The sequence below is a fragment of the Lathyrus oleraceus genome, chromosome 5 (assembly GCF_024323335.1).
Source record: "Lathyrus oleraceus cultivar Zhongwan6 chromosome 5, CAAS_Psat_ZW6_1.0, whole genome shotgun sequence".
NCBI lineage: Eukaryota > Viridiplantae > Streptophyta > Magnoliopsida > Fabales > Fabaceae > Lathyrus > Lathyrus oleraceus.
The window spans coordinates 246618891-246644769 of NC_066583.1; the positions used below are offsets into that span (position 1 = coordinate 246618891).

Genomic DNA, 25879 nt, shown 5'->3' on the forward strand with positions numbered 1-25879 from the left:
GAAGAAGAAAAAGTGAATCCGATAGTGTTGAAATTTACAGTAATTGTTAAAATAGGAAAACGAAAACAGCGATAATTTGATGATTGATAGAAGAGAAATAGAGCATACGGTGAAAAGCGACTACGGTGGGTGATGCAGTTAAAGCAATGTGTGACATTTCTGAAAAGATGGAGAATGAAATTTGCATAAAGTTAGGGCAAAACAGAAAGACACGAAAACCTAACCTTAAAACGCAATGAGATTTCCAGGTATTGAATCCTTCTCTTTCGAATGCAGTCTCTTTCAAATTTGCAGTGTTTATCGTTGAGATTTCCAGGTACTCTGTGGAATTTTTTCCAGGGCAGCGAGAGCTTCGAACGAGAGAGAGTGAAAGAGGGATTTCTGAAAGTCAGGGATTTTGTAATATTAGATTTATTATAATTTTTATAAATGACCTATGAGAGCGCTTTTACCATGAGACCTATAAGAGCGCTTTTACCTTAAAAGCGCTTTCATAAGTGTGTGAGACTGAGACCTATAAGAGCGCTTTTACCTTAAAAGCGCTTTCATAAGTGTGAAACCCATGAGACCTATAAGAGCGCTTTTACCTTAAAAGCGCTTTCATAAGTGTGAAACTCATAGATGTGAGACTGAGACCTATAAGAGCGCTTTTACCTTAAAAGCGCTTTCATAAGTGTGAAACCCATGAGACCTATAAGAGCGCTTTTACCTTAAAAGCGCTTTCATAAGTGTGAAACTCATAGATGTGAGACTGAGACCTATAAGAGCGCTTTTACCTTAAAAGCGCTTTCATAAGTGGAGACCTATAAGAGCGCTTTTACCTTAAAAGCGCTTTCTTTACATAGGCGAATTTTTTTTCAAGCTATTACAGCGCTTTTTTTAAAAAGCGCTTTCTTTTTGGTGCTGCCAAAAGCACTTTTTGGCGTAGTGCAAGTCACCAGCCTGATATACCTTTGGCTTAACCTTCTTATTGAAAGCTTTGATCATCCGTTTCTGGTACATTTGACCATGACAAACAGCTGCCAACCTCTTCTCATCAATCAAATTTATCTGGTCGAGTCGAGTCTGAATCCACTCATCTTTATCCAAGCCTGCATCCTTCATGATTCTTAAGGAAGGGATCTGAACTTCAATGGGCAGAACTGCTTCCATACCATAGACTAAGGAGAATGGGGTTGCCCCTGTTGAAGTACGTATTGTAGTACGATAACCATGAAGAGCAAATGGTAACATCTCGTGCCAATCCTTGTAAGTAACAGTCATCTTCTGTAGAATCTTCTTAATGTTCTTATTAGCAGCTTCTACTGCCCCATTCATCTTCGGACGATACGGAGAAGAGTTGTGATGCTTAATCTTGAACTGCATGCAGAGATCAGTAATCATGGTATTGTTCAGATTAAAGCCATTGTCTGTGATAATCCTTTCAGGGATGCCATACCTACATATGAGATTATTCTTAATGAATCGAGCCACAACATTCTTGGTAACAGATGCGAATGAGGCTGCCTCTACCCACTTTGTAAAGTAATCAATAGCAACTAGGATGAAACGATGCCCATTAGAAGCAGTAGGCTTGATCTCACCAATCATATCAATGCCCCACATGGCAAAAGGCCAAGGAGCAGTCAACATATTTAATGGAGCCGGAGGTATATGCACTTTATCAGCATAGATTTGACACTTGTGACATGTCCTGGAATGTTGATAGCAGTCAGCTTCCATGGTAGACCAATAGTATCATGCTCTCAATATCTTCTTTGTCATAGTATGACCACTAGAATGAGTGCCAAAAATCCCATCATGCATGTCTTCCATAATCTCTGTTGCTTCCTTCTTATCCACACAACGAAGCAAAGTTGAATCATGATTGCGTTTGTACAAAATTCCATTACTCAAGAAGAACTTAGCAGAAAACCTCCTCAGAAACTTCTTATCTTTGACAGATGCCCCTTCAGGGAACTCCTGAGTTTCAAGATATCTTTTTACTTCATAGAACCAAGGCTTTTCCTCTCCTCCTTCAGTATCAATCTCATTGCAGTATGCAGGCTTCTCAAATCTATCAATAGTAATCTTGGGAGCTTCATCATCCCAGCTAATCTCAAACATAGATGCCATGGTGGCTAATGCATCTGCCAACTGATTCTCTCCTCGTGGAATGTGTCCAAAGGTAATCTCTTCAAAATATGGGATCAAAGACAGCACATGCTCTCTGTAGGGAATAAGATTTTCATGCTTAGTATCCCAATCTCCTTTAATCTGACTCACTACCAGGGCTGAATCTCCATATACGTCCAGGAACTGAATTTTCATATCAATGGCAGCTTTGATGCCCAGGATACATGCCTCATACTCAGCCATGTTATTGGTACAATAGAAACAAAGTCTTGCAGTAATCGGGGTATGACAACCTTCAGGGGAAATGATCACAACACCAACACCATTACCAAGTGCATTAGAAGCTCCATCAAAAACCATAGTCCATCGGGATCCTTGTTCAGGTCCGTCATATTGTCCAGGTTCTTTGGTAATAATCATAATGTCTTCATCGGGGAATTCAAAACTCATTGACTGATAATCATCCACTGCCTGATGAGCCAAATGATCAGCTACAACACTTCCTTTAATGGCCTTCTGAGTAGTGTACTGTATATCATATTCTGTTAAGATCATTTGCCATCTCGCTATTCGTCCGGAGAGAGCAGGTTTCTCGAATATGTACTTGATTGGATCCATCTTCGAAATCAATAAGGTAGTATGAGTCAACATATACTGTCTTAGTCGGCGAGCAGCCCATGCCAAAGCGCAGCAAGTTTTCTTGAGCAGTGAGTATCTTGTTTCACAGTCGGTAAACTTTTTGCTAAGGTAGTATATTGCCTGTTCTTTTCGACCAGACTCGTCATGTTGCCCCAACACACACCCCATTGAGTTGTCTAATACTGTTAAGTACATAATCAAGGGTCTTCCATCAACTGGTGGCATCAAAATTGGAGGTTCTAGGAGATATCTCTTGATTTCATCAAAGGTTGTCTGACACTCATCATTCCACTCCATTACCTGATCTTTCTTTAACAACTTGAAGATTGGTTCACAGGTAGCAGTTAATTGGGAAATAAATCTTGCAATGTAATTCAATCGTCCCAAGAAACCTCTAACTTCCTTCTCAGTACGGGGAGCTGGCATCTCTTGTATAGCTTTCACTTTTGCAGGGTCTACTTCAATACCTTTTCCACTGACAATGAAACCCAGGAGTTTACCAGACCTAACTCCAAAAGTACACTTGTTTGGGTTCAATCTCAATTTGTATTTCTTCAACCTTTCAAACAACTTATGCAGATGATCAAGGTGTTTCTCTTCATTCTGGGACCTGGCTATCATATCATCCACATATACCTCTATCTCATGATGAATCATATCGTGAAACAAAGCCACCATAGCACGCTGATATGTTGCCCCGACATTCTTCAAACCAAATGGCATCACTTTATAGCAAAAGGTACCCCACTGTGTAACAAATGTAGTCTTCTCCATATCTTCAGGTGCCATCTTGATTTGATTGTAACCAAAGAAACCATCCATGAAAGAGAATACTTTATGCTGAGCAGTGTTGTCTACCAGAACATCAATATGAGGCAGTGGAAAGTCATCTTTGGGGCTGGCCTTATTCAAATCCCTGTAGTCTACACACATACGTACTTTACCATCTTTCTTAGGTACCGGTACCACATTTGCAACCCATTGAGGATAAGAAGTCACAGCTAAGAACCCTGCATCAAATTGTTTCATTACCTCTGCTTTAATCTTTTCTGACATTTCAGGACGCATGCGACGAACCTTCTGCTTCTTTGGACGACAATCTTCTTTTACCGGTAAACGGTGAACCACAATGTCCGTATCCAACCCTGGCATATCTTCATAGGACCAAGCAAAGATTTCCACATAATCACGTAACATTTGAATTAATCTGCTCTTGACACCATCTTCTAATTCAGCTCCTATCTTGACCTCTTTCCTGTTTTCTTCAGTTCCCAGATTCACAACTTCGATTGGCTCTTCATGTGGCTGTATAGCTTTCTCTTCTTGTTGTAATAACCTAGCAAGCTCTATAGGTACTTCACAATCTTCATCCTTTCCATCTTCAGCTTGATAGATCGGATTCTCGAAATTATAATTGGCAATAATAGAACTGTTATCAACAGGATCCAGAGTGGATGAGGATCTGCATTTTAGTGATGTGGGTGTGTGTAAGAACACATAGCTGATGAAAATAAAATAAAAGAAAAACAAAGAGCCCAATATTTACGAAAACGAAACGTCCATTGATTTTTATTGAATGAAGTATGCAAATGAAATGACATCCCGAAACAAGCATACCATTGTGCCCCGGGTAAGGCACAAGGCTTAAAAGTTTAATTGTTCAAACTTAAAAATAACAACACAGTAATAGTATTTACTCCTGACTAAAGGAGATAGGAATAACGTCTTCAGTCTTCCAATTGTTGAGCCCATCACCCACAGTAGGAAAAATCCAGTTATCCAGATTGTAGTCTTCATTATAGTCACCCACAACATTGATTTGATCTTTCATGTTCCCTGGATTGGTGATACGAACAACACGAGCACGACGAACAGCTTTCTGGGACTCTGCAGTGAAACCCAAACCAAACTTGTCAGACTTGTAAGGAATGTCGGGAAGTTGACCCCAAATAGTGCAACCACCTTCTTCAACCACAACTCTAGCATCTTTGAGGGAAGCCATTGTAGGAGGTACTCTGGTAACCACAGGAACTCTTTTAACCACAGGAAGAGCTTCAGTAGCGGGAACGACCCAAGGAACTACTTCAAATGTCTGGCAAGGAGTCTCAACATATTCACCTTCCACTTCAACATACTTAAATGTATTCACATGACTGACCATATATTCTTCCTCTCCATAAACAGTTACGATCTTTCCCTTCACTGGATATCTCAACTTCTGATGTAGAGTGGAGGTCATAGCACCTGCCCCGTGGATCCAGGGGCGCCCAAGCAAACAAGAGTACACAGGATGAATGTCCATTACATAGAAGGTAGAATCGAAGACTTGAGAGCCTACTTTGATCGGGAGATCTATTTCTCCATGCACCACTCTTCTTGAACCATCAAAGGCTCTCACCACTATATTACTTGATCTTAACACAGCATCTTCAGGACTGAGCTTGTTCAGAACCTCTTTGGGAAGTACATTCAATGAAGAGCCATTGTCTATCAACACATGAGACAAGGTAGTGCCCCTACATTCAATGGAGATATGTAAAGCTCTGTTATGGTTTCTTTTGGCAGGAGTCAAGTCAGCATCAGAAAAACCTAACCCGTTATCATAAGTCAGATGTGCAACACATTTTTCAAATTGATCCACAGAAATTTCATTTGGTACATGAGCAGTCCTTAAGAATTTGATCAAGGCTTTAGCATGAGCCTCAGAACACAGCAACAAAGACAACATGGAAATTTTGGAGGGAGTATGCCCCAACTGGTCAACAATATCATAATCACTCTTACGAATGATCTTTAACACTTCTTCCATCTGTTTAGAGAGATTTTCAGCAGTCGGTGCTTCAGCTTGCACAGGTTCAACCACAAGACCTTTGCCTCGAGCATCAGTACTTGGCTCAGAAGTGGAGGTAGTAGTTGGAGGAACTGTATTTTTTGAGGTAGCTGGAGGAGAGAAAATTCTTCCACTTCTGGTGATCTTACTAGATCCAGCAATATTATCAACATCAAGGTTATCATCAGTAACAGGTGTATCAGTCAAAGGTTCCTGCTTAACACCATGGATATAAACATCAGAACCGTAATTCCAGGGTATAGCTTTATCAGAAGTATGAGGAATAGGGCCAGGAGTGGTAATAATCATGGGAGGCACTCTAACTTCAGCAACAGTCTTCACCAGGCCTTCAGCAGTAATTTTGATAGGACCCTTGGAAGTGATCTTGACAGTCTGTTCAAGAGCCATTTCTGCTGAAATAAACAGCGAGAAGATAAGATACATGTTCCTGTGATGCAATAATATGGTATGTAGATGCTTATGCAATGTTTTCAAGGACCGTAGGATTTAAATTTGTTTAAACCACCAAAAAGTAAACTTTTATTAGTAATAAACTTGTTTGCCCCTTGGGCTTACAATAAAAATGAAATGAATACAAAAAATGGGGTTTTAAGTCTCCCATGGACGTTTCCTCTTTGTGTTGAGGTATGAGTTGAGATTCCGCTCCTCGTGAAGTTGTTTTGTTAGCTCCAGGATTCTTTCCTGACTTGCCTTGTAATGAGTCTCAAAAGTATCTCTTTGCTCCTTCAACTGGATCCAGGACCTCTGTAACTCTTCCATGTCAGTGGGCATGTCTGGATGAAGAATGATGTAAGAAGTATCTCCTTCAGCAACAGGCTCCATGGTAACTGGCAGGATAGCAGGATATGGCATCATAAGAGTCTAAGCACGAGATCGTACCCATCTGAGATATGGTTCCATAGGAATAGTGTACTTGAGTTCCAGAGTCTTGCTGTCAACCTTGTTCACTTTACCCCATGCTCGTATGAACCTTTGACGGTAACCTTGAAGATCGTTGTCGTAGTCGAACATAATACCCTGAATAAGCATGTCATGAGGACCATCAGTCCGAGCGTAACCAAACTGACGCAGAGCTAAAGAAGGGTTGTAGGTAATGCCCCCTCTTATGCCAAGGAGTGACACATTAGGGAACTCCCCACAACGGTCAATGATGGTAACATTCTCCATAGATCTAGAGCACCAATGAATATCTGAATGAGAAAGTGACATAATCCTCTTGGACCACCTGAACCCTTGTTCATTCTTCATCACTGATCGAGGAAGGTGAGAAATAAACCACCTAGATAATAGAGGTATGCAACACATCAGAGTTCCTCGTGCCTTCGTAGTACGGGTATGAAGAGAGTGTAAGATGTCTCCAAGTAATGTAGGCACTGGATTGCGAGTCAGAAATATGTTGATGGCGTGTACGTCTATGAACTGGTCTGGATTGGGGAACAGTACTAAGCCATAAATCAATAGGGCTAAGATCTCCTCAAAAGCATCATAACTCATAGCCTTCAGGAATACTTGAGCTTTCTCCATCAATACCTTAGCAAGAATACCCTTAACTCCACTCCTTGTTTCTAGGACAATGTCTGATTTCTTTAAATGTAAGGCTGCAGCAATGACTTCAGGTTTAGGCTCTTTTTCCAAGCCTGTGAAGGGTTTCTGATCAAGAATAGGTATACCCAGAAGCTTAGAGAACTCTTCCATTGTAGGAACCAGCTGATAGTCGGGAAATGTGAAGCAATGATGTTTAGGGTCAAAGAACTGAAACAAGACACTCATCATGTCTTCATTGAACCTTGAAGTGACTAGATCCAGTAGGTGACCATGCCTCTTGATGAACTGGGAGTTTTCAGAAACTTGAGAGACCAATTCCTTAAGCTTAGGAGGTATTCCTACAAAGTTGATCCGGATAGTATTCCTACGAGCAGAAGCCATGACCTGCAACAAAGAACAAAGATAAATCCTTTGGTCCTTGAAATGGTTAGTGAAAATGCTATGCTTATGATGCATGATGATGCTATGATGTTATGCTCAATCACAAACATGTGGCACATACAAACAAGTCACACAATAGCCCTAGGTTTGAAGGCTTGCATGAGGTTTAAAGGTAAGTACCCTCCCCTGAAGTTTAGTTGATTCATCCTGTCCTACAAAAGTAACCAGGTTCTAAGGGATCTCAAAATCATTGATCCTTCACAAGGGTGGTTGTTCAGTAGGCAACTTACTTGCCAACCAAAACCCTCCAAGTTTAGGATCTCAATGAGTGTAGTATCGAGTATCAACCAACTTCAGTCTTCACCAAAGCCGGTTATCTCACTACTTTCTAAAGGCCAAGATGGGATGACTAGGGTTCTAAAAGTCAGTTAGTGTATTGACAACATATGGAAGCCTCATATTATCCTCAAATTGCTTAAGGAACATAAGCACCAACCAAGAAGTCACACTAACTATGGCCACCAGATCAACCATATCGATATACGCCGTACAGTTTCCTTGGTCTATTGCCATTTACCTAAGGTACACTAGATCCGGGTTAGGGTCTTTCACACATAAGAGCACCCAACAGATAAGTATAAAGCAAACAAGGCAAACAATTTTAAAGTGATCTAATTCCTAAGGGTACCCCTCTTTTATTAAATCCCCAGCAGAGTCGCCAGTTCTGTAACACGGTGGGAGAACTGACTTTAGTTAAATGTTGCGGATAGCAAGAGTCGCCACCGACTTTTATTTTATCCAAAAGGAAAGGACATAAAAGAACAGGAAAGACCTTAAAAAGATTTTGAGTTCGGGGGGTAGGTTATACAAAGGGAAGGTATTAGCACCCTTTATATCCATGGTTATCCATGGGCTCTTAGTTACTTAGCTCACTTTGTTTGTTTGCAAGAGTGTAGTGTGTGATTAGAAAAATTTCTTTAAGTACTTTGTAATGACCCTCGTATGGGTGTATACAAAGCCTAGTTTAGAAATTGTGAGGTGTAAAAGTAATTTTGAAAAGTGTGAGCAAGTAACTATGAGATACCTACCCTAGATTAAGTCTTTCGTGTTCTCGTATATTCTTTCAATGGTAAGACTGTCCCTATTATTAAGGAATAGGTAGTCATTACCTTGGATGTGTTTAAGGGACGGGCGTAGGGTCATCGTATGGTCAATGAAGGCAACATAAGGGGTGTCTTTAGCAACTCGTAGGGACTATCATCATATTTACCGAAGGGACAAGATCATTATATCGTAGGAAACCTCGTAGGGACTTGATCTTTTAAGTTTATAGGGACTTGATGATTTTTCTGTTTGAAGGGACTTTGCTTAAGACACCCCTTTTTCGAGGGACTTGACCATTTAAAGAAGGCAACCAAGAGGAATACCCTAGGAAGTACAGATGGCGATCAAAGATCGACTTACGTGTGTGAGTGTTATTTTTCAGATATTTGTCTTGAATTTAATTTTCTAAGTTCAATTATTTACAGTTAGTTTTTTTGCACTCTCTAAATTACTAACCACGCAATAAATATTTACAAAAATAAAAGCAAGAAAAATAAATTCCTAAACTATTACATGGCTATGGGACAGATACATAATAATCGGGCGAGAAAGAATAAATTTACAACCTATACATTTGTTCCTAATATTATAAATAAAACAAAATTAAAATAAGGAAAATAATGAAGCAAAAATAGAATAGATAAAAGCAAATAATAATAAAATAATAAATAAACAATGGTAATAAAGCAATAATAAAATAACAATAATAATAAAGTGATAATAAAAAGGTTAGAATTTTAAAAGAAATTATTTTAGGTTAAACAAGTTAGATTTTTTTTAGAAGTTATTAGAAAAATATGAGTTTAAAATAAATTAGTAATAATAAAATAATTTAAAATACATTAATGTACAAATTATAAAATAAAAGAGTTATATGAAAAATATTAAGTTAGTTATTTACAAAATAAATAAAGATTATAGAAAATATCAAATTATTAGATTAATAGGTTTATTATTATTATTCAATTAGAAAAATGGTCAATTAGATTTTATTTACAAAATATATAAGGATTTATTATTATAAGTAAGTAATAAAAAAAAGTTATTAAAATAGTTAGTATTTATTATTTATTTACAAAAAATATAAAGTTTATAGAAAAATATTAAATAATTAATTTAGTAGGTTTTCACGCCCTACATTACTAAACCACGCAGTTAATATAGGATCAATGGCAGGAATTTAAATGGCAGAAAAATAAATGGCAGGAAAATAAAATGGCAGAAAATAAATGGCAGGAAATAAAATCCTAATTATTACAATGCTTTGGTGCAGTTACATAATAAAGATGGCGAAAAGTAAAACTGAAAATATTACAAGTTAAAACTTAAAATATTACAAGGGCGAAGCAGTTACAGTGTATGAATAACATAAATATGAGCGAAAATAGGAAATAATAATAAGGTTTGTTAAGGTTTAAGAAAAGGTTTATGGTTTAGAGGAAACAACACTGTTAAAGTTTTATGTTTGAAATTTAGAGTTTGTGGCGAAATTGTCAGGGTTTAGGAAAAATCAGGGTAGTTAGTTATGAAAAAAAAAGTGCAGATCTAAATATATGTATATATAAAAAAAAGTATGAATTAAAAAAAAACAACGGCGTTGCTAGCGCAAAATTGTGATCATCGCAAGTGGATCAGATAACACAAATGTCACGCCTCATACACGTATATGTGAAAACGGCGTATTGACACGATCCGATCCGAAAAACATAATCAAATTATAACATAAAATAGAAATATATATATATATATTTAACACACTAGTTACATATTATAAATTATATATTATATGATCCATATGCATTTTTATTAACAACAAAATTATTATTATATTATATTATATATTATGAGACATGTAAAACTTATATAAAAACAAACACATCAAATACATAATACAATGAACCAAATTATTATACATGTTATACTTATGTGCATAAAAAAAGCAAAACGGCGATATCCTGATATATTTAACCAAACCACATGTATCTGGAATACATAACACAGTCACACATATGAACATGTATTTGAAACACAGTAACAAATATATCAACAAAATAGATAAAGTATATATCATATATAAACTATTACCAAACTGTGTGTACGATAGTATAGGTCAGCCACTCTCAGTTTCTCTTTTTTGTTCTGTCTTTTGGCCTCCCTCTATCAGTCATGCTAGTAAATATATATAGGAACAAATTAGGTTAATGATAATGGGCCTAAGTTTATTTTGAAACCCAATATTAAATTAAAAACTGAATAAAGTTAAATAATTAAAATAGTTAAAATTAAAATAAAAACTAATTAACCTATTTATTTATTCTAGACCCAATATAAAAATAAATAGACTCAAAAAAATAAAAGTCGGGCACCAAAATGCTCGAAAAAATAAAATGAACACGTCAAAATAATCAGCGCGAAATAAATGACTCGGAAAAATACAACGTTTGGTCGGATTTTGAAATAAAAATTATGACCGTTTAAACTGCTCAGACTGATCAACATATGACCAAAAATAGTCGTAAAAATATTTTTAGCATGTCAAATTAAACCACGTGAACCGCAGATTAATGTTACCGACATTTGCAAACTTAAACTTGACATTTTTTCGTTGACTAATTTTAGGCACAGTTAAAAAGTTAATTTGACCAGTCTGTTTGTAAATTCCGAGAAATTATTCCGGCTAATATTAAGACAGAAAAAAATGTTATGCTATGAAGATGATGCAAATGAATGTGAAACAAAAATTGGTTAGAGTTAAAAATAGAGGGCAAATTTTGGGGTGCAACAGCTGTGGCGACTTCACTGGACATAAAGTCGGTGGGTACCTTTTACTATAAAGTGATGCCATTTGGTTTGAAGAATGTCGGGGCAACATATCAGCGTGCTATGGTGGCTTTGTTTCACGATATGATTCATCATGAGATAGAGGTATATGTGGATGATATGATAGCCAGGTCCCAGAATGAAGAGCAACACCTTGATCATCTGCATAAGTTGTTTGAAAGGTTGAAGAAATACAAATTGAGATTGAACCCAAACAAGTGTACTTTTGGAGTTAGGTCTGGTAAACTCCTGGGTTTCATTGTCAGTGGAAAAGGTATTGAAGTAGACCCTGCAAAAGTGAAAGCTATACAAGAGATGCCAGCTCCCCGTACTGAGAAGGAAGTTAGAGGTTTCTTGGGACGATTGAATTACATTGCAAGATTTATTTCCCAATTAACTGCTACCTGTGAACCAATCTTCAAGTTGTTAAAGAAAGATCAGGTAATGGAGTGGAATGATGAGTGCCAGACAGCCTTTGATGAAATCAAGAGATATCTCCTAGAACCTCCAATTTTGATGCCACCAGTTGATGGAAGACCCTTGATTATGTACTTAACAGTATTAGACAACTCAATGGGGTGTGTGTTGGGGCAACATGACGAGTCTGGTCGAAAAGAACAGGCAATATACTACCTTAGCAAAAAGTTTACCGACTGTGAAACAAGATACTCACTGCTCGAGAAAACTTGCTGCGCTTTGGCATGGGCTGCTCGCCGACTAAAATAGTATATGTTGACTCATACTACCTTATTGATTTCGAAGATGGATCCAATCAAGTACATATTCGAGAAACCTGCTCTCTCCGGACGAATAGCGAGATGGCAAATGATCTTAACAGAATATGATATACAGTACACTACTCAGAAGGCCATTAAAGGAAGTGTTGTAGCTGATCATTTGGCTCATCAGGCAGTGGATAATTATCAGTCAATGAGTTTTGAATTCCCCGATGAAGACATTATGATTATTACCAAAGAACCTGGACAATATGACGGACCTGAACAAGGGTCCCGATGGACTATGGTTTTTGATGGAGCTTCTAATGCACTTGGTAATGGTGTTGGTGTTGTGATCATTTCCCCTGAAGGTTGTCATACCCCGATTACTGCAAGACTTTGTTTCTATTGTACCAATAACATGGCTGAGTATGAGGCATGTATCCTGGGCATCAAAGCTACCATTGATATGAAAATTCAGTTCCTGGACGTATATGGAGATTCAGCCCTGGTAGTGAGTCAGATTAAAGGAGATTGGGATACCAAGCATGAAAATCTTATTCCCTACAGAGAGCATGTGCTGTCTTTGATCCCACATTTTGAAGAGATTACCTTTGGACACATTCCACGAGGAGAGAATCAGTTGGCAGATGCATTAGCCACCATGGCATCTATGTTTGAGATTAGCTAGGATGATGAAGCTCCCAAGATTACTATTGATAGATTTGAGAAGCCTGCATACTGCAATGAGATTGATACTGAAGGAGGAGAGGAAAAGCCTTGGTTCTATGAAGTAAAAAGATATCTTGAAACTCAGGAGTTCCCTGAAGGGGCATCTGTCAAAGATAAGAAGTTTCTGAGGAGGTTTTCTGCTAAGTTCTTCTTGAGTAATGGAATTTTGTACAAACGCAATCATGATTCAACTTTGCTTCGTTGTGTGGATAAGAAGGAAGCAACAGAGATTATGGAAGACATGCATGATGGGATTTTTGGCACTCATTCTAGTGGTCATACTATGACAAAGAAGATATTGAGAGCAGGATACTATTGGTCTACCATGAAAGCTGACTGCTATCAACATTCCAGGACATGTCACAAGTGTCAAATCTATGCTGATAAAGTGCATATACCTCCGGCTCCATTAAATGTGTTGATTGCTCCTTGGCCTTTTGCCATGTGGGGCATTAATATGATTGGTGAGATCAAGCCTACTGCTTCTAATGGGCATCGTTTCATCCTAGTTGCTATTGATTACTTTACAAAGTGGGTAGAGGCAGCCTCATTCGCATCTGTTACCAAGAATGTTGTGGCTCGATTCATTAAGAATAATCTCATATGTAGGTATGGCATCCCTGAAAGGATTATCACAGACAATGGCTCTAATCTGAACAATACCATGATTACTGATCTCTGCATGCAGTTCAAGATTAAGCATCACAACTCTTCTCCGTATCGTCCGAAGATGAATGGGGCAGTAGAAGCTGCTAATAAGAACATTAAGAAGATTCTACAGAAGATGACTGTTATTTACAAGGATTGGCACGAGATGTTACCATTTGCTCTTCATGGTTATCGTACTACAATACGTACTTCAACAGGGGAAACCCCATTCTCCTTAGTCTATGGTATGGAAGCAGTTCTGCCCATTGAAGTTCAGATCCCTTCCTTAAGAATCATGAAGGATGCAGGCTTGGATGAAGATGAGTGGATTCAGACTCGACTCGACCAGATAAATTTGATTGATGAGAAGAGGTTGGCAGCTGTTTGTCATGGTCAGATGTACCAGAAACGGATGATCAAAGCTTTCAATAAGAAGGTTAAGCCAAAGGTATATCAGGCTGGTGACTTGGTAATCAAGCGTATCATACTACCACAGGGTGATCCTAGGGGCAAGTGAACTCCTACATATGAAGGACCATTTGTGGTCAAAAGAGTATTCTCAGGAGGTGCCATGATGCTTACTACTATGGATGGTGAAGACTTTCCACAACCTGTAAACGCAGACATAGTTAAAAAATACTACGCATAAAAAGAGACCCGCTAGGTTGACTGGCCTAGGCAAAAATAAGGGCATCCCGGCAAACCAAAAGGGTTCGGGCAAAAATTAGGGATATATATAAAAAAAATGTACACCTGGCAAGTCGAAAACCTGAAAAGGCGGCTTGGGCAAAAAAGGGTATCCCGGTGGATTGAAAACCTGAAAGGGCAATCCAGGCAAAAGTTAGGGATTAAAGCGTATGACTATGTCTCGTTTGGATCACTCATGTAACTTCAACTGATGGTGCTACCTAAATCAAGTTCAAACAGATAAAGATCAATCCAATCGTTTCTGTCTCAACAGCAGAAGATGAGATATTTGAAGATAATGGCAATAGTAGAATTGAAACTCAATAGGATCATTTTTCACATAGCTGTTTTCTTTGTTTTATAAAAAATTTACGACGAATTCCTCTTACTAGGATTTCTGTCTCCTTGTACAAACTTGCCTATGTATAGGTCACTTTGTGATATAAATAAAATTTCATCTTTGAATCCAGATTTACTTTTACTCTATTTACATAAGCGAAAACGTCCATTGGTTGTGTTTGAATGTATGTATGCTTTTGAATACGATTGATGTTTACCAGAAATGCATAAAATGTAGTAGTTCAACGAAGCTTCGCCGGTTCATCCCCACTACAAATCCCCAGTAGAGCAAATCTATCTTTATAGATGCTTCGAATTACGTCTCCCCTTGAATTTATGTCCATCTCTTTTATCCTCAGTCGGGATACTCAGGAACTTATTCCTTCAATAGAAGTACGACGAACGAATACGGGAAGTGACAAATACTATACTATCAAACAAGACGGGAACGAGTTCCTCATATTCTTCAGCAACGAATCGGGATTTATTTTCCCTAGCCAGCAGTTCTTATACAAAGATATCCGGACGCTTCAGGCCGCATGATTCATACATACATCATTTACATCATACCATGGCATATCCATAAGTGCATAATACATTTACTTAGATGTACCATGCCATGCATGCATACATATTGCATAAACTAACCTTTTCCTTGCAGGATGGTTATATACAGATAAAATACTATCAACAATTCACAACAGGTCAGAAACGATCTATACGAAGATCTAGTGCTGATACTTAATCATTACTCAATGTGTCCTTGGATAGTAGGCAAACGGTCTATACGAAGATCTATTCCCTAATCCAGGATATTTCCATAAGAGATAATCATCACGAAGATTTATTTCTACTGGTTTATTCAACAATTCAAAACAGTTCAGAGACGATCTATACGAAGGTCTAGTGCTGATACTTAATTCAGAAAGAAATCGCCACGAAGATTTGGTTCTGACACTTAAATTAAAAGTATGTTCTTAGATACGATTCAGAGACGGCCTATACGAAGACCTAGTACTGATATCTAGTATCCACATCAAGATATTATCACCTCCTGATATTATGGATGGCATCTATAAGCCCATCTCCAGTTCTTCCAAGTGGCATCTTCAAGCCCACTTAAGCATATACAACCAGTCATCAGTGTTACTTTACGCACCGGCGAGTGCAAATTTTTGGGCTTTTGTGTTCAATCCCCTTCAACCTTCCAACCCCAAAATTTGTCCTCTATTTTTAACTCTAACCAATTTTTTGTTTCACATTCATTTGCATCATCTTCATAGCATAACATTTTTTTCTGTCTTAATATTAGCCGGAATAATTTCTCGGAATTTACAAACAGACTGGTCAAATTAACTTTTTAACTGTGCCTAAAATTAGTCAACGAAAAAATGTCAAGTTTAAGTTTGCAAATGTCGGTAACATTAATCTGCGGTTCACGTGGTTTAATTTGACATGCTAAAAATATTTTTACGACTATTTTTGGTCATATGTTGATCAGTCTGAGCAGTTTAAACGGTCATAATTTTTATTTCAAAATCCGACCAAACGCTGTATTTTTCCGAGTCATTTATTTCGCGCTGATTATTTTGACGTGTTCATTTTATTTTTTCGAGCATTTTGGTGCCCGACTTTTATTTTTTTGAGTCTATTTATTTTTATATTGGGTCTAGAATAAATAAATAGGTTAATTAGTTTTTATTTTAATTTTAACTATTTTAATTATATAACTTTATTAAGTTTTTAATTTAATATTGGGTTTCAAAATAAACTTAGGCCCATTATCATTAACCTAATTTGTTCCTATATATATGTACTAGCATGACTGATAGAGAGAGGCAAAAAAGACAGAACAAAAAAGAAAAACTGAGAGTGGCTGATCTATACTATCGTACACACAGTTTGGTAATAGTTTATATATGATATATACTTTATCTATTTTGTTGATATATTTGTTACTGTGTTTCAAATACATGTTCATATGTGTGACTGTGTTATGTATTCCAGATACATGCGGTTTGGTTAAATATATCAGGATATCGCCGTTTTGCTTTTTATGCACATAAGTATAACATGTATAATAATTTGGTTCATGGTATTATGTATTTGATGTGTTTGTTTTTATATAAGTTTTACATGTCTCATAATATATAATATAATATAATAATAATTTTGTTGTTAATAAAAATGCATATGGATCATATAATATATAATTTATAATATGTAACTAGTGTGTTAAATATATATATATTTCTATTTTATGTTATAATTTGATTATGTTTTTCGGATCGGATCGTGTCGATACGCCGTTTTCACATATACGTGTATGAGGCGTGACATTTGTGTTATCCGATCCACTTGCGATGATCGCAATTTTGCGCTAGCAACGCCGTTGTTTTTTTTTAATTCATATTTTTTTTATATATACATATATTTAGATCTGCACATTTTTTTTCATAACTAACTACCCTGATTTTTCCTAAACCCTGACAATTTCGCCACAAACTCTAAATTTCAAACCTAAAACTTTAACCGTGTTGTTTCCTCTAAACCATAAACCTTTTCTTAAACCTTAACAAACCTTATTATTATTTCCTATTTTCGCTCATATTTGTGTTATTCATACACTGTAACTGCTTCGCCCTTGTAATATTTTAAGTTTTAACTTGTAATATTTTCAGTTTTACTTTTCGCCATCTTTATTATGTAACTGCACCAAAGCGTTGTAATAATTAGGATTTTATTTTCTGCCATTTATTTTCTGCCATTTTATTTTTCTGCCATTTATTTTTCTGCTATTTAAATTCCTGCCATTGATCCTATATTAACTGCGTGGTTTAGTAATGTAGGGCGTGAAAACCTACTAAATTAATTATTTAATATTTTTCTATAACCTTTATATTTTTTGTAAATAAATAATAAATACTAACTATTTTAATAACTTTTTTTTTATTACTTACTTATAATAATAAATCCTTATATATTTTGTAAATAAAATCTAATTGACCATTTTTCTAATTGAATAATAATAATAAACCTATTAATCTAATAATTTGATATTTTCTATAATCTTTATTTATTTTGTAAATAACTAACTTAATATTTTTCATATAACTCTTTTATTTTATAATTTGTACATTAATGTATTTTAAATTCTTTTATTATTACTAATTTATTTTAAACTCATATTTTTCTAATAACTTCTAAAAGAAATCTAACTTGTTTAACCTAAAATAATTTCTTTTAAAATTCTAACCTTTTTATTATCACTTTATTATTATTGTTATTTTATTATTGCTTTATTACCATTGTTTATTTATTATTTTATTATTATTTGCTTTTATCTATTCTATTTTTGCTTCATTATTTTCCTTATTTTAATTTTGTTTTATTTATAATATTAGGAACAAATGTATAGGTTGTAAATTTATTCCTTCTCGCCCGATTATTATGTATCTGTCCCATAGCCATGTAATAGTTTAGGAATTTATTTTTCTTGCTTTTATTTTTGTAAATATTTATTGCGTGGTTAGTAATTTAGAGAGTGCAAAAAACTAACTGTAAATAATTGAACTTAGAAAATTAAATTCAAGACAAATATCTGAAAAATAACACTCACACACGTAAGTCGATCTTTGATCGCCATCTGTACTTCCTAGGGTATTCCTCTTGGTTGCCTTCTTTAAATGGTCAAGTCCCTCGAAAATAGGGGTGTCTTAAGCAAAGTCCCTTCAAACAGAAAAAATCATCAAGTCCCTATAAACTTAAAAGATCAAGTCCCTACGAGGTTGCCTACGATATAATGATCTTGTCCCTTCGGTAAATATGATGATAGTCCCTACGAGTTGCTAAAGACACCCCTTATGTTGCCTTCATTGACCATACGATGACCCTACGTCCGTCCCTTAAACACATCCAAGGTAATGACTACCTATTCCTTAATAATAGGGACAGTCTTACCATTGAAAGAATATACGAGAACACGAAAGACTTAATCTAGGGTAGGTATCTCATAGTTACTTGCTCACACTTTTCAAAATTACTTTTACACCTCACAATTTCTAAACTAGGCTTTGTATACACTCATACGAGGGTCATTACAAAGTACTTAAAGAAATTTTTCTAATCACACACTACACTCTTGCAAACAAACAAAGTGAGCTAAGTAACTAAGAGCCCATGGATAACCATGGATATAAAGGGTGCTAATACCTTCCCTTTGTATAACCTACCCCCCGAACTCAAAATCTTTTTAAGGTCTTTCCTGTTCTTTTATGTCCTTTCCTTTTGGATAAAATAAAAGTCGGTGGCGACTCTTGCTGTCCGTAACATTTAACTAAAGTCAGTTCTCCCACCGTGTTACAGAACTGGCGACTCTGCTGGGGACTGACTTTAGTTACTTAGAAATTGAGGTTGTAAATCTGGGTACTGAAGTAGACAAGAAAGAAGTCAAAATAGGAGCAGGCTTGGAAAACAGTGTCAAAGAAAGATTGAGTCGGATGTTACGTGACTATGTAGAGGCTTTCGCTGGAAAAATCAAGAGATGATATGGAATGATGAATGTCAAGAAGCTTTTGACAAAATCAAGAAGTATCTCCAAGAACCTATAAATCTGATGCCAACAGTTGAAGGAAGACCTCTAATCATGTATTTGACCGTGTTAGAAAATTCAATAGGGTGTGTGTTGGGGCAACATGACGAGTCTGGTCGAAAAGAGCATGCAATATACTACCTTAGCAAAAGGTACCGACTGTGAAACAAGATACTCCCAGCTCGAGAAAGCTTGCTATGCTTTGGCTTAGGCTGCTCGCCGACTAAGACAGTATATGTTGAATCATACCACTTTATTGATTTCTAAGATGGATCTTATCAAATATACATCTGAGAAACCTGCTCTCTCCGGAAGAACAACAAGATGATTGCTGAACTCTGCACGCAGTTCAAAATAAAACACCATAACTCTTCTCCGTACCGGCCAAAGATGAATGGCGCCGTGGAGGCTGCTAATAAGAATATTAAGAAGATCATACAAAAGATGACAGTAACATACAAAGACTGGCATGAGATGTTACCCTTTGCTCTTCATGGTTATCACACTTCAGTGCGCACTTTGGCAGGGGCAACTCCTTTCTCTTTGGTCTACGGAATGGAAGCCGTGTTACCAGTGGAAGTTCAGATTCCCTCTCTAAGAATCATGAAAGAGGCAGGTTTAGACGAGGATGAGTGGATTCAGACTCGACTCGACCAGATAAATTTGATTGATGAGAAGAGGTTGGCAGCTGTTTGTCATGGTCAGATGTACCAGAAACGGATGATCAAAGCTTTCAATAAGAAGGTTAAGCCAAAGGTATATCAGGCTGGTGACTTGGTAATCAAGCGTATCATACTACCACAGGGTGATCCTAGGGGCAAGTGGACTCCTACATATGAAGGACCATTTGTGGTCAAAAGAGTATTCTCAGGAGGTGCCATGATGCTTACTACTATGGATGGTGAAGACTTTCCACAGCCTGTAAACGCAGACATAGTTAAAAAATACTACGCATAAAAAGAGACCCGCTAGGTTGACTGGCCTAGGAAAAAATAAGGGCATCCCGGCAAACCAAAAGGGTTCGGGCAAAAATTAGGGATATATATAGAAAAAATGTACACCCGGCAAGTCGAAAACCTGAAAAGGCGGCTTGGGCAAAAAAGGGTATCCCGGTGGATTGAAAACCTGAAAGGGAAATCCAGGCAAAAGTTAGGGATTAAAGCGTATGACTATGTCTCGTTTGGATCACTCATGTAACTTCAACTGATGGTGCTACCTAAATCAAGTTCAAACAGATAAAGATCAATCCAATCGTTTCTGTCTCAACAGCATAAGATGAGATATTTGAAGATAATGGCAATAGTAGAATTGAAACTCAATAGGATCATTTTTCACATAGCTGTTTTCTTTGTTTTATAAAAAATTTACGACGAATTCCTCTTACTAGGATTTCTGTCTCCTTGTACAAACTTGCCTATGTATAGGTCACTTTGTGATATAAATAAAATTTCATCTTTGAATCCAGATTTACTTTTACTCTATTTACATAAGCGAAAACGTCCATTGGTTGTGTTTGAATGTATGTATGCTTTTGAATACGATTGATGTTTACCAGAAATGCATAAAATGCAGTAATAGTATTTACTAAGGACGAACGAGGGTAGTAGTTCAACGAAGCTTCGCCGGTTCATCCCCACTACAAATCCCCAGTAGAGCAAATCTATCTTTATAGATGCTTCGAATTACATCTCCCCTTGAATTTATGTCCATCTCTTTTATCCTCAGTCGGGATACTCAGGAACTTATTCCTTCAATAGAAGTACGACGAACGAATACGGGAAGTGACAAATACTATACTATCAAACAAGACGGGAACGAGTTCCTCATATTCTCCAGCAACGAATCGGGATTTATTTTCCCTAGCCAGCAGTTATTATACAAAGATATCCGGACGCTTCAGGCCGCATGATTCATACATACATCATTTACATCATACCATAGCATATCCATAAGTGCATAATACATTTACTTAGATGCACCATGCCATGCATGCATACATATTGCATAAACTAACCTTTTCCTTGCAGGATGGTTATATACAGATAAAATACTATCAACAATTCACAACAGGTCAGAAACGATCTATACGAAGATCTAGTGCTGATACTTAATCATTACTCAAGGTGTTCTTGGATATTAGGCAAACGGTCTATACGAAGATCTATTCCCTAGTCCAGGATGTTTTCAGGAGAGTTAATCCTGATACTCTTTTGTCCTCGGATAGTAGGCAAACGGTCTATACGAAGATCAATTCCCTAGTCCATGATATTTTCAGGAGATTTCATCCTGATATTCTTTTGTTCTTGGATAGTAGGCAAACGGTCTATACGAAGATCTATTCCCTAGTCCAGGATATTTTCAGGAGATTTCATCCTGACACTCTTTTGTTCTTGGATAGTAGGCAAACGGTCTATACGAAGATCTATTCCCTAATCCAGGATATTTCCAGAAGAAATAATCATCACGAAGATTTATTTCTACTGGTCTATTCAACAATTCAAAACAGTTCAGAGACGATCTATACGAAGGTCTAGTGCTGATACTTAATTCAGAAAGAAATCGCCACGAAGATTTGGTTCTGACACTTAAATTAAAAGTATGTTCTTAGATACGATTCAGAGACGGCCTATACGAAGACCTAGTACTGATATCCAGTATCAACATCAAGATGTTATCACCTCCTGATATTATGGATGACATCTATAAGCCCATCTCCAGTTCTTCCAAGTGGCATCTTCAAGCCCACTTAAGCATATACAACTAGTCATCAGTGTTACTTTACGCACCGGCGAGTGCAAATTTTTGGGCTTTTGTGTTCAATCCCCTTCAACCTTCCAAGTCACGAATGGCACACAGGCCAATCTAACTCCTCAGGTTTCAGAAAATTGAACAGGGGCAGCTGTTGCACCCCAAAATTTGCCCTCTATTTTAACTCTAACCAATTTTTTTGTTTCACATTCATTTGCATCATCTTCATAGCATAACATTTTTTTTCTGTCTTAATATTAGTCGGAATAATTTCTCGGAATTTACAAATAGACTTGTCAAATTAACTTTTTAACTGTGCCTAAAATTAGTCAACAAAAAAATGTCAAGTTTAAGTTTGCAAATGTCGGTAACATTAATCTGTGGTTCACGTAGTTTAATTTGACATGCTAAAAATATTTTTACGACTATTTTTGGTCATATGTTGATCAGTCTGAGCAGTTTAAACGGTCATAATTTTTATTTCAAAATCCGACCAAACGCTGTATTTTTCCGAGTCATTTATTTCGCGCTGATTATTTTGACGTGTTCATTTTATTTTTTCGAGCATTTTGGTGCCCGACTTTTATTTTTTTGAGTCTATTTATTTTTATATTGGGTCTAGAATAAATAAATAGGTTAATTAGTTTTTATTTTAATTTTAACTATTTTAATTATTTAACTTTATTCAGTTTTTAATTTAATATTGGGTTTCAAAATAAACTTAGGCCCATTATCATTAACCTAATTTGTTCCTATATATATTTACTAGCATGACTGATAGAGAGAGGAAAAAAGACAGAACAAAAAAGAAAAACTGAGAGTGGCTGATCTATACTATCGTACACACAGTTTGGTAATAGTTTATATATGATATATACTTTATCTATTTTGTTGATATATTTGTTACTGTGTTTCAAATACATGTTCATATGTGTGACTGTGTTATGTATTTCAGATACATGCGGTTTGGTTAAATATATCAGGATATCGCCGTTTTGCTTTTTATGCACATAAGTATAACATGTATAATAATTTGGTTCATGGTATTATGTATTTGATGTGTTTGTTTTTATATAAGTTTTACATGTCTCATAATATATAATATAATATAATAATAATTTTTTTGTTAATAAAAATGCATATGGATCATATAATATATAATTTATAATATGTAACTAGTGTGTTAAATATATATATATATTTCTATTTTATGTTATAATTTGATTATGTTTTTCGGATCGGATCGTATCAATACGCCGTTTTCACATATACGTGTATGAGGCGTGACATTTGTGTTATCCGATCCACTTGCGATGATCGCAATTTTGCGCTAGCAACGCCGTTGTGTTTTTTTTAATTCATATTTTTTTTTATATATACATATATTTAGATCTGCACATTTTTTTCATAACTAACTACCCTGATTTTTCCTAAACCCTGACAATTTCGCCACAAACTCTAAATTTCAAACCTAAAACTTTAACCGTGTTGTTTCCTCTAAACCATAAACCTTTTCTTAAACCTTAACAAACCTTATTATTATTTCCTATTTTCGCTCATATTTATGTTATTCATACACTGTAACTGCTTCGCCCTTGTAATATTTTAAGTTTTAACTTGTAATATTTTCAGTTTTACTTTTCGCCATCTTTATTATGTAACTGCACCAAAGCGTTGTAATAATTAGGATTTTATTTTCTGCCATTTATTTTCTGCCATTTTATTTTTCTGCCATTTATTTTTCTGCCATTTAAATTCCTGCCATTGATCCTATATTAACTGCGTGGTTTAGTAATGTAGGGCGTGAAAACCTACTAAATTAATTATTTAATATTTTTCTATAACCTTTATATTTTTTGTAAATAAATAATAAATACTAACTATTTTAATAACTTTTTTTTATTACTTACTTATAATAATAAATCCTTATATATTTTGTAAATAAAATCTAATTGACCATTTTTCTAATTGAATAATAATAATAAACCTATTAATCTAATAATTTGATATTTTCTATAATCTTTATTTATTTTGTAAATAACTAACTTAATATTTTTCATATAACTCTTTTATTTTATAATTTGTACATTAATGTATTTTAAATTCTTTTATTATTACTAATTTATTTTAAACTCATATTTTTCTAATAACTTCTAAAAAAATCTAACTTGTTTAACCTAAAATAATTTCTTTTAAAATTCTAACCTTTTTATTATCACTTTATTATTATTGTTATTTTATTATTGCTTTATTACCATTGTTTATTTATTATTTTATTATTATTTGCTTTTATCTATTCTATTTTTGCTTCATTATTTTCCTTATTTTAATTTTGTTTTATTTATAATATTAGGAACAAATGTATAGGTTGTAAATTTATTCTTTCTCGCCTGATTATTATGTATCTGTCCCATAGCCATGTAATAGTTTAGGAATTTATTTTTCTTGCTTTTATTTTTGTAAATATTTATTGCGTGGTTAGTAATTTAGGGAGTGCAAAAAACTAACTGTAAATAATTGAACTTAGAAAATTAAATTCAAGACAAATATCTGAAAAATAACACTCACACACGTAAGTCGATCTTTGATCGCCATCTGTACTTCCTAGGGTATTCCTCTTGGTTGCCTTCTTTAAATGGTCAAGTCCCTCGAAAATAGGGGTGCCTTAAGCAAAGTCCCTTCAAACAGAAAAATCATCAAGTCCCTATAAACTTAAAAGATCAAGTCCCTACGAGGTTGCCTACGATATAATGATCTTGTCCCTTCGGTAAATATGATGATAGTCCCTACGAGTTGCTAAAGACACCCCTTATGTTGCCTTCATTGACCATACGATGACCCTACGCCCGTCCCTTAAACACATCCAAGGTAATGACTACCTATTCCTTAATAATAGGGACAATCTTACCATTGAAAGAATATACGAGAACACAAAAGACTTAATCTAGGGTAGGTATCTCATAGTTACTTGCTCACACTTTTCAAAATTACTTTTACACCTCATAATTTCTAAACTAGGCTTTGTATACACCCATACGAGGGTCATTACTAAGTACTTAAAGAAATTTTTCTAATCACACACTACACTCTTGCAAACAAACAAAGTGAGCTAAGTAACTAAGAGCCCATGGATAACCATGGATATAAAGGGTGCTAATACCTTCCCTTTGTATAACCTACCCCCCGAACTCAAAATATTTTTTAAGGTCTTTCCTATTCTTTTATGTCCTTTCCTTTTGGATAAAATAAAAGTCGGTGGCGACTCTTGCTATCCGCAACATTTAACTAAAGTCAGTTCTCCCACCGTGTTACAGAACTGGCGACTCTGCTGGGGACTTTGGTTAAATGTTGCGGATAGCAAGAGTCGCCACCGACTTTTATTTTATCCAAAAGGAAAGGACATAAAAGAACAGGAAAGACCTTAAAAAGATTTTGAGTTCGGGGGGTAGGTTATACAAAGGGAAGGTATTAGCACCCTTTATATCCATGGTTATCCATGGGCTCTTTGTTACTTAGCTCACTTTGTTTGTTTGCAAGAGTGTAGTGTGTGATTAGAAAAATTTCTTTAAGTACTTAGTAATGACCCTCGTATGGGTGTATACAAAGCCTAGTTTAGAAATTGTGAGGTGTAAAAGTAATTTTGAAAAGTGTGAGCAAGTAACTATGAGATACCTACCCTAGATTAAGTCTTTCGTGTTCTCGTATATTCTTTCAATGCTAAGACTGTCCCTATTATTAAGGAATAGGTAGTCATTACCTTGGATGTGTTTAAGGGACGGGCGTAGGGTCATCGTATGGTCAATGAAGGCAACATAAGGGGTGTCTTTAGCAACTCGTAGGGACTATCATCATATTTACCGAAGGGACAAGATCATTATATCGTAGGCAACCTCGTAGGGACTTGATCTTTTAAGTTTATAGGGACTTGATGATTTTTCTGTTTGAAGGTACTTTGCTTAAGAC

The 25879-nt window shown here is 35.8% G+C and overlaps 1 protein-coding gene across 1 annotated transcript; it reads right to left on the reverse strand.

Moving 5' to 3' along the window:
* Positions 1 to 1737: 1737 nt before the first annotated feature.
* On the reverse strand, positions 1738 to 2358 carry LOC127080006 (uncharacterized). Its single transcript, XM_051020345.1, has one exon. The coding sequence runs from the start codon at positions 2356 to 2358 to the stop codon at positions 1738 to 1740; it is 621 nt and encodes a 206-aa protein (XP_050876302.1).
* Between the last annotated feature and the right edge of the window lie 23521 nt (positions 2359 to 25879).

Bases quoted from the DNA above. Each gene is read 5' to 3' on its own strand.
- LOC127080006 (XM_051020345.1), bottom strand. From the start codon at position 2,358: ATGGCTGAGTATGAGGCATGTATCCTGGGCATCAAAGCTGCCATTGAT.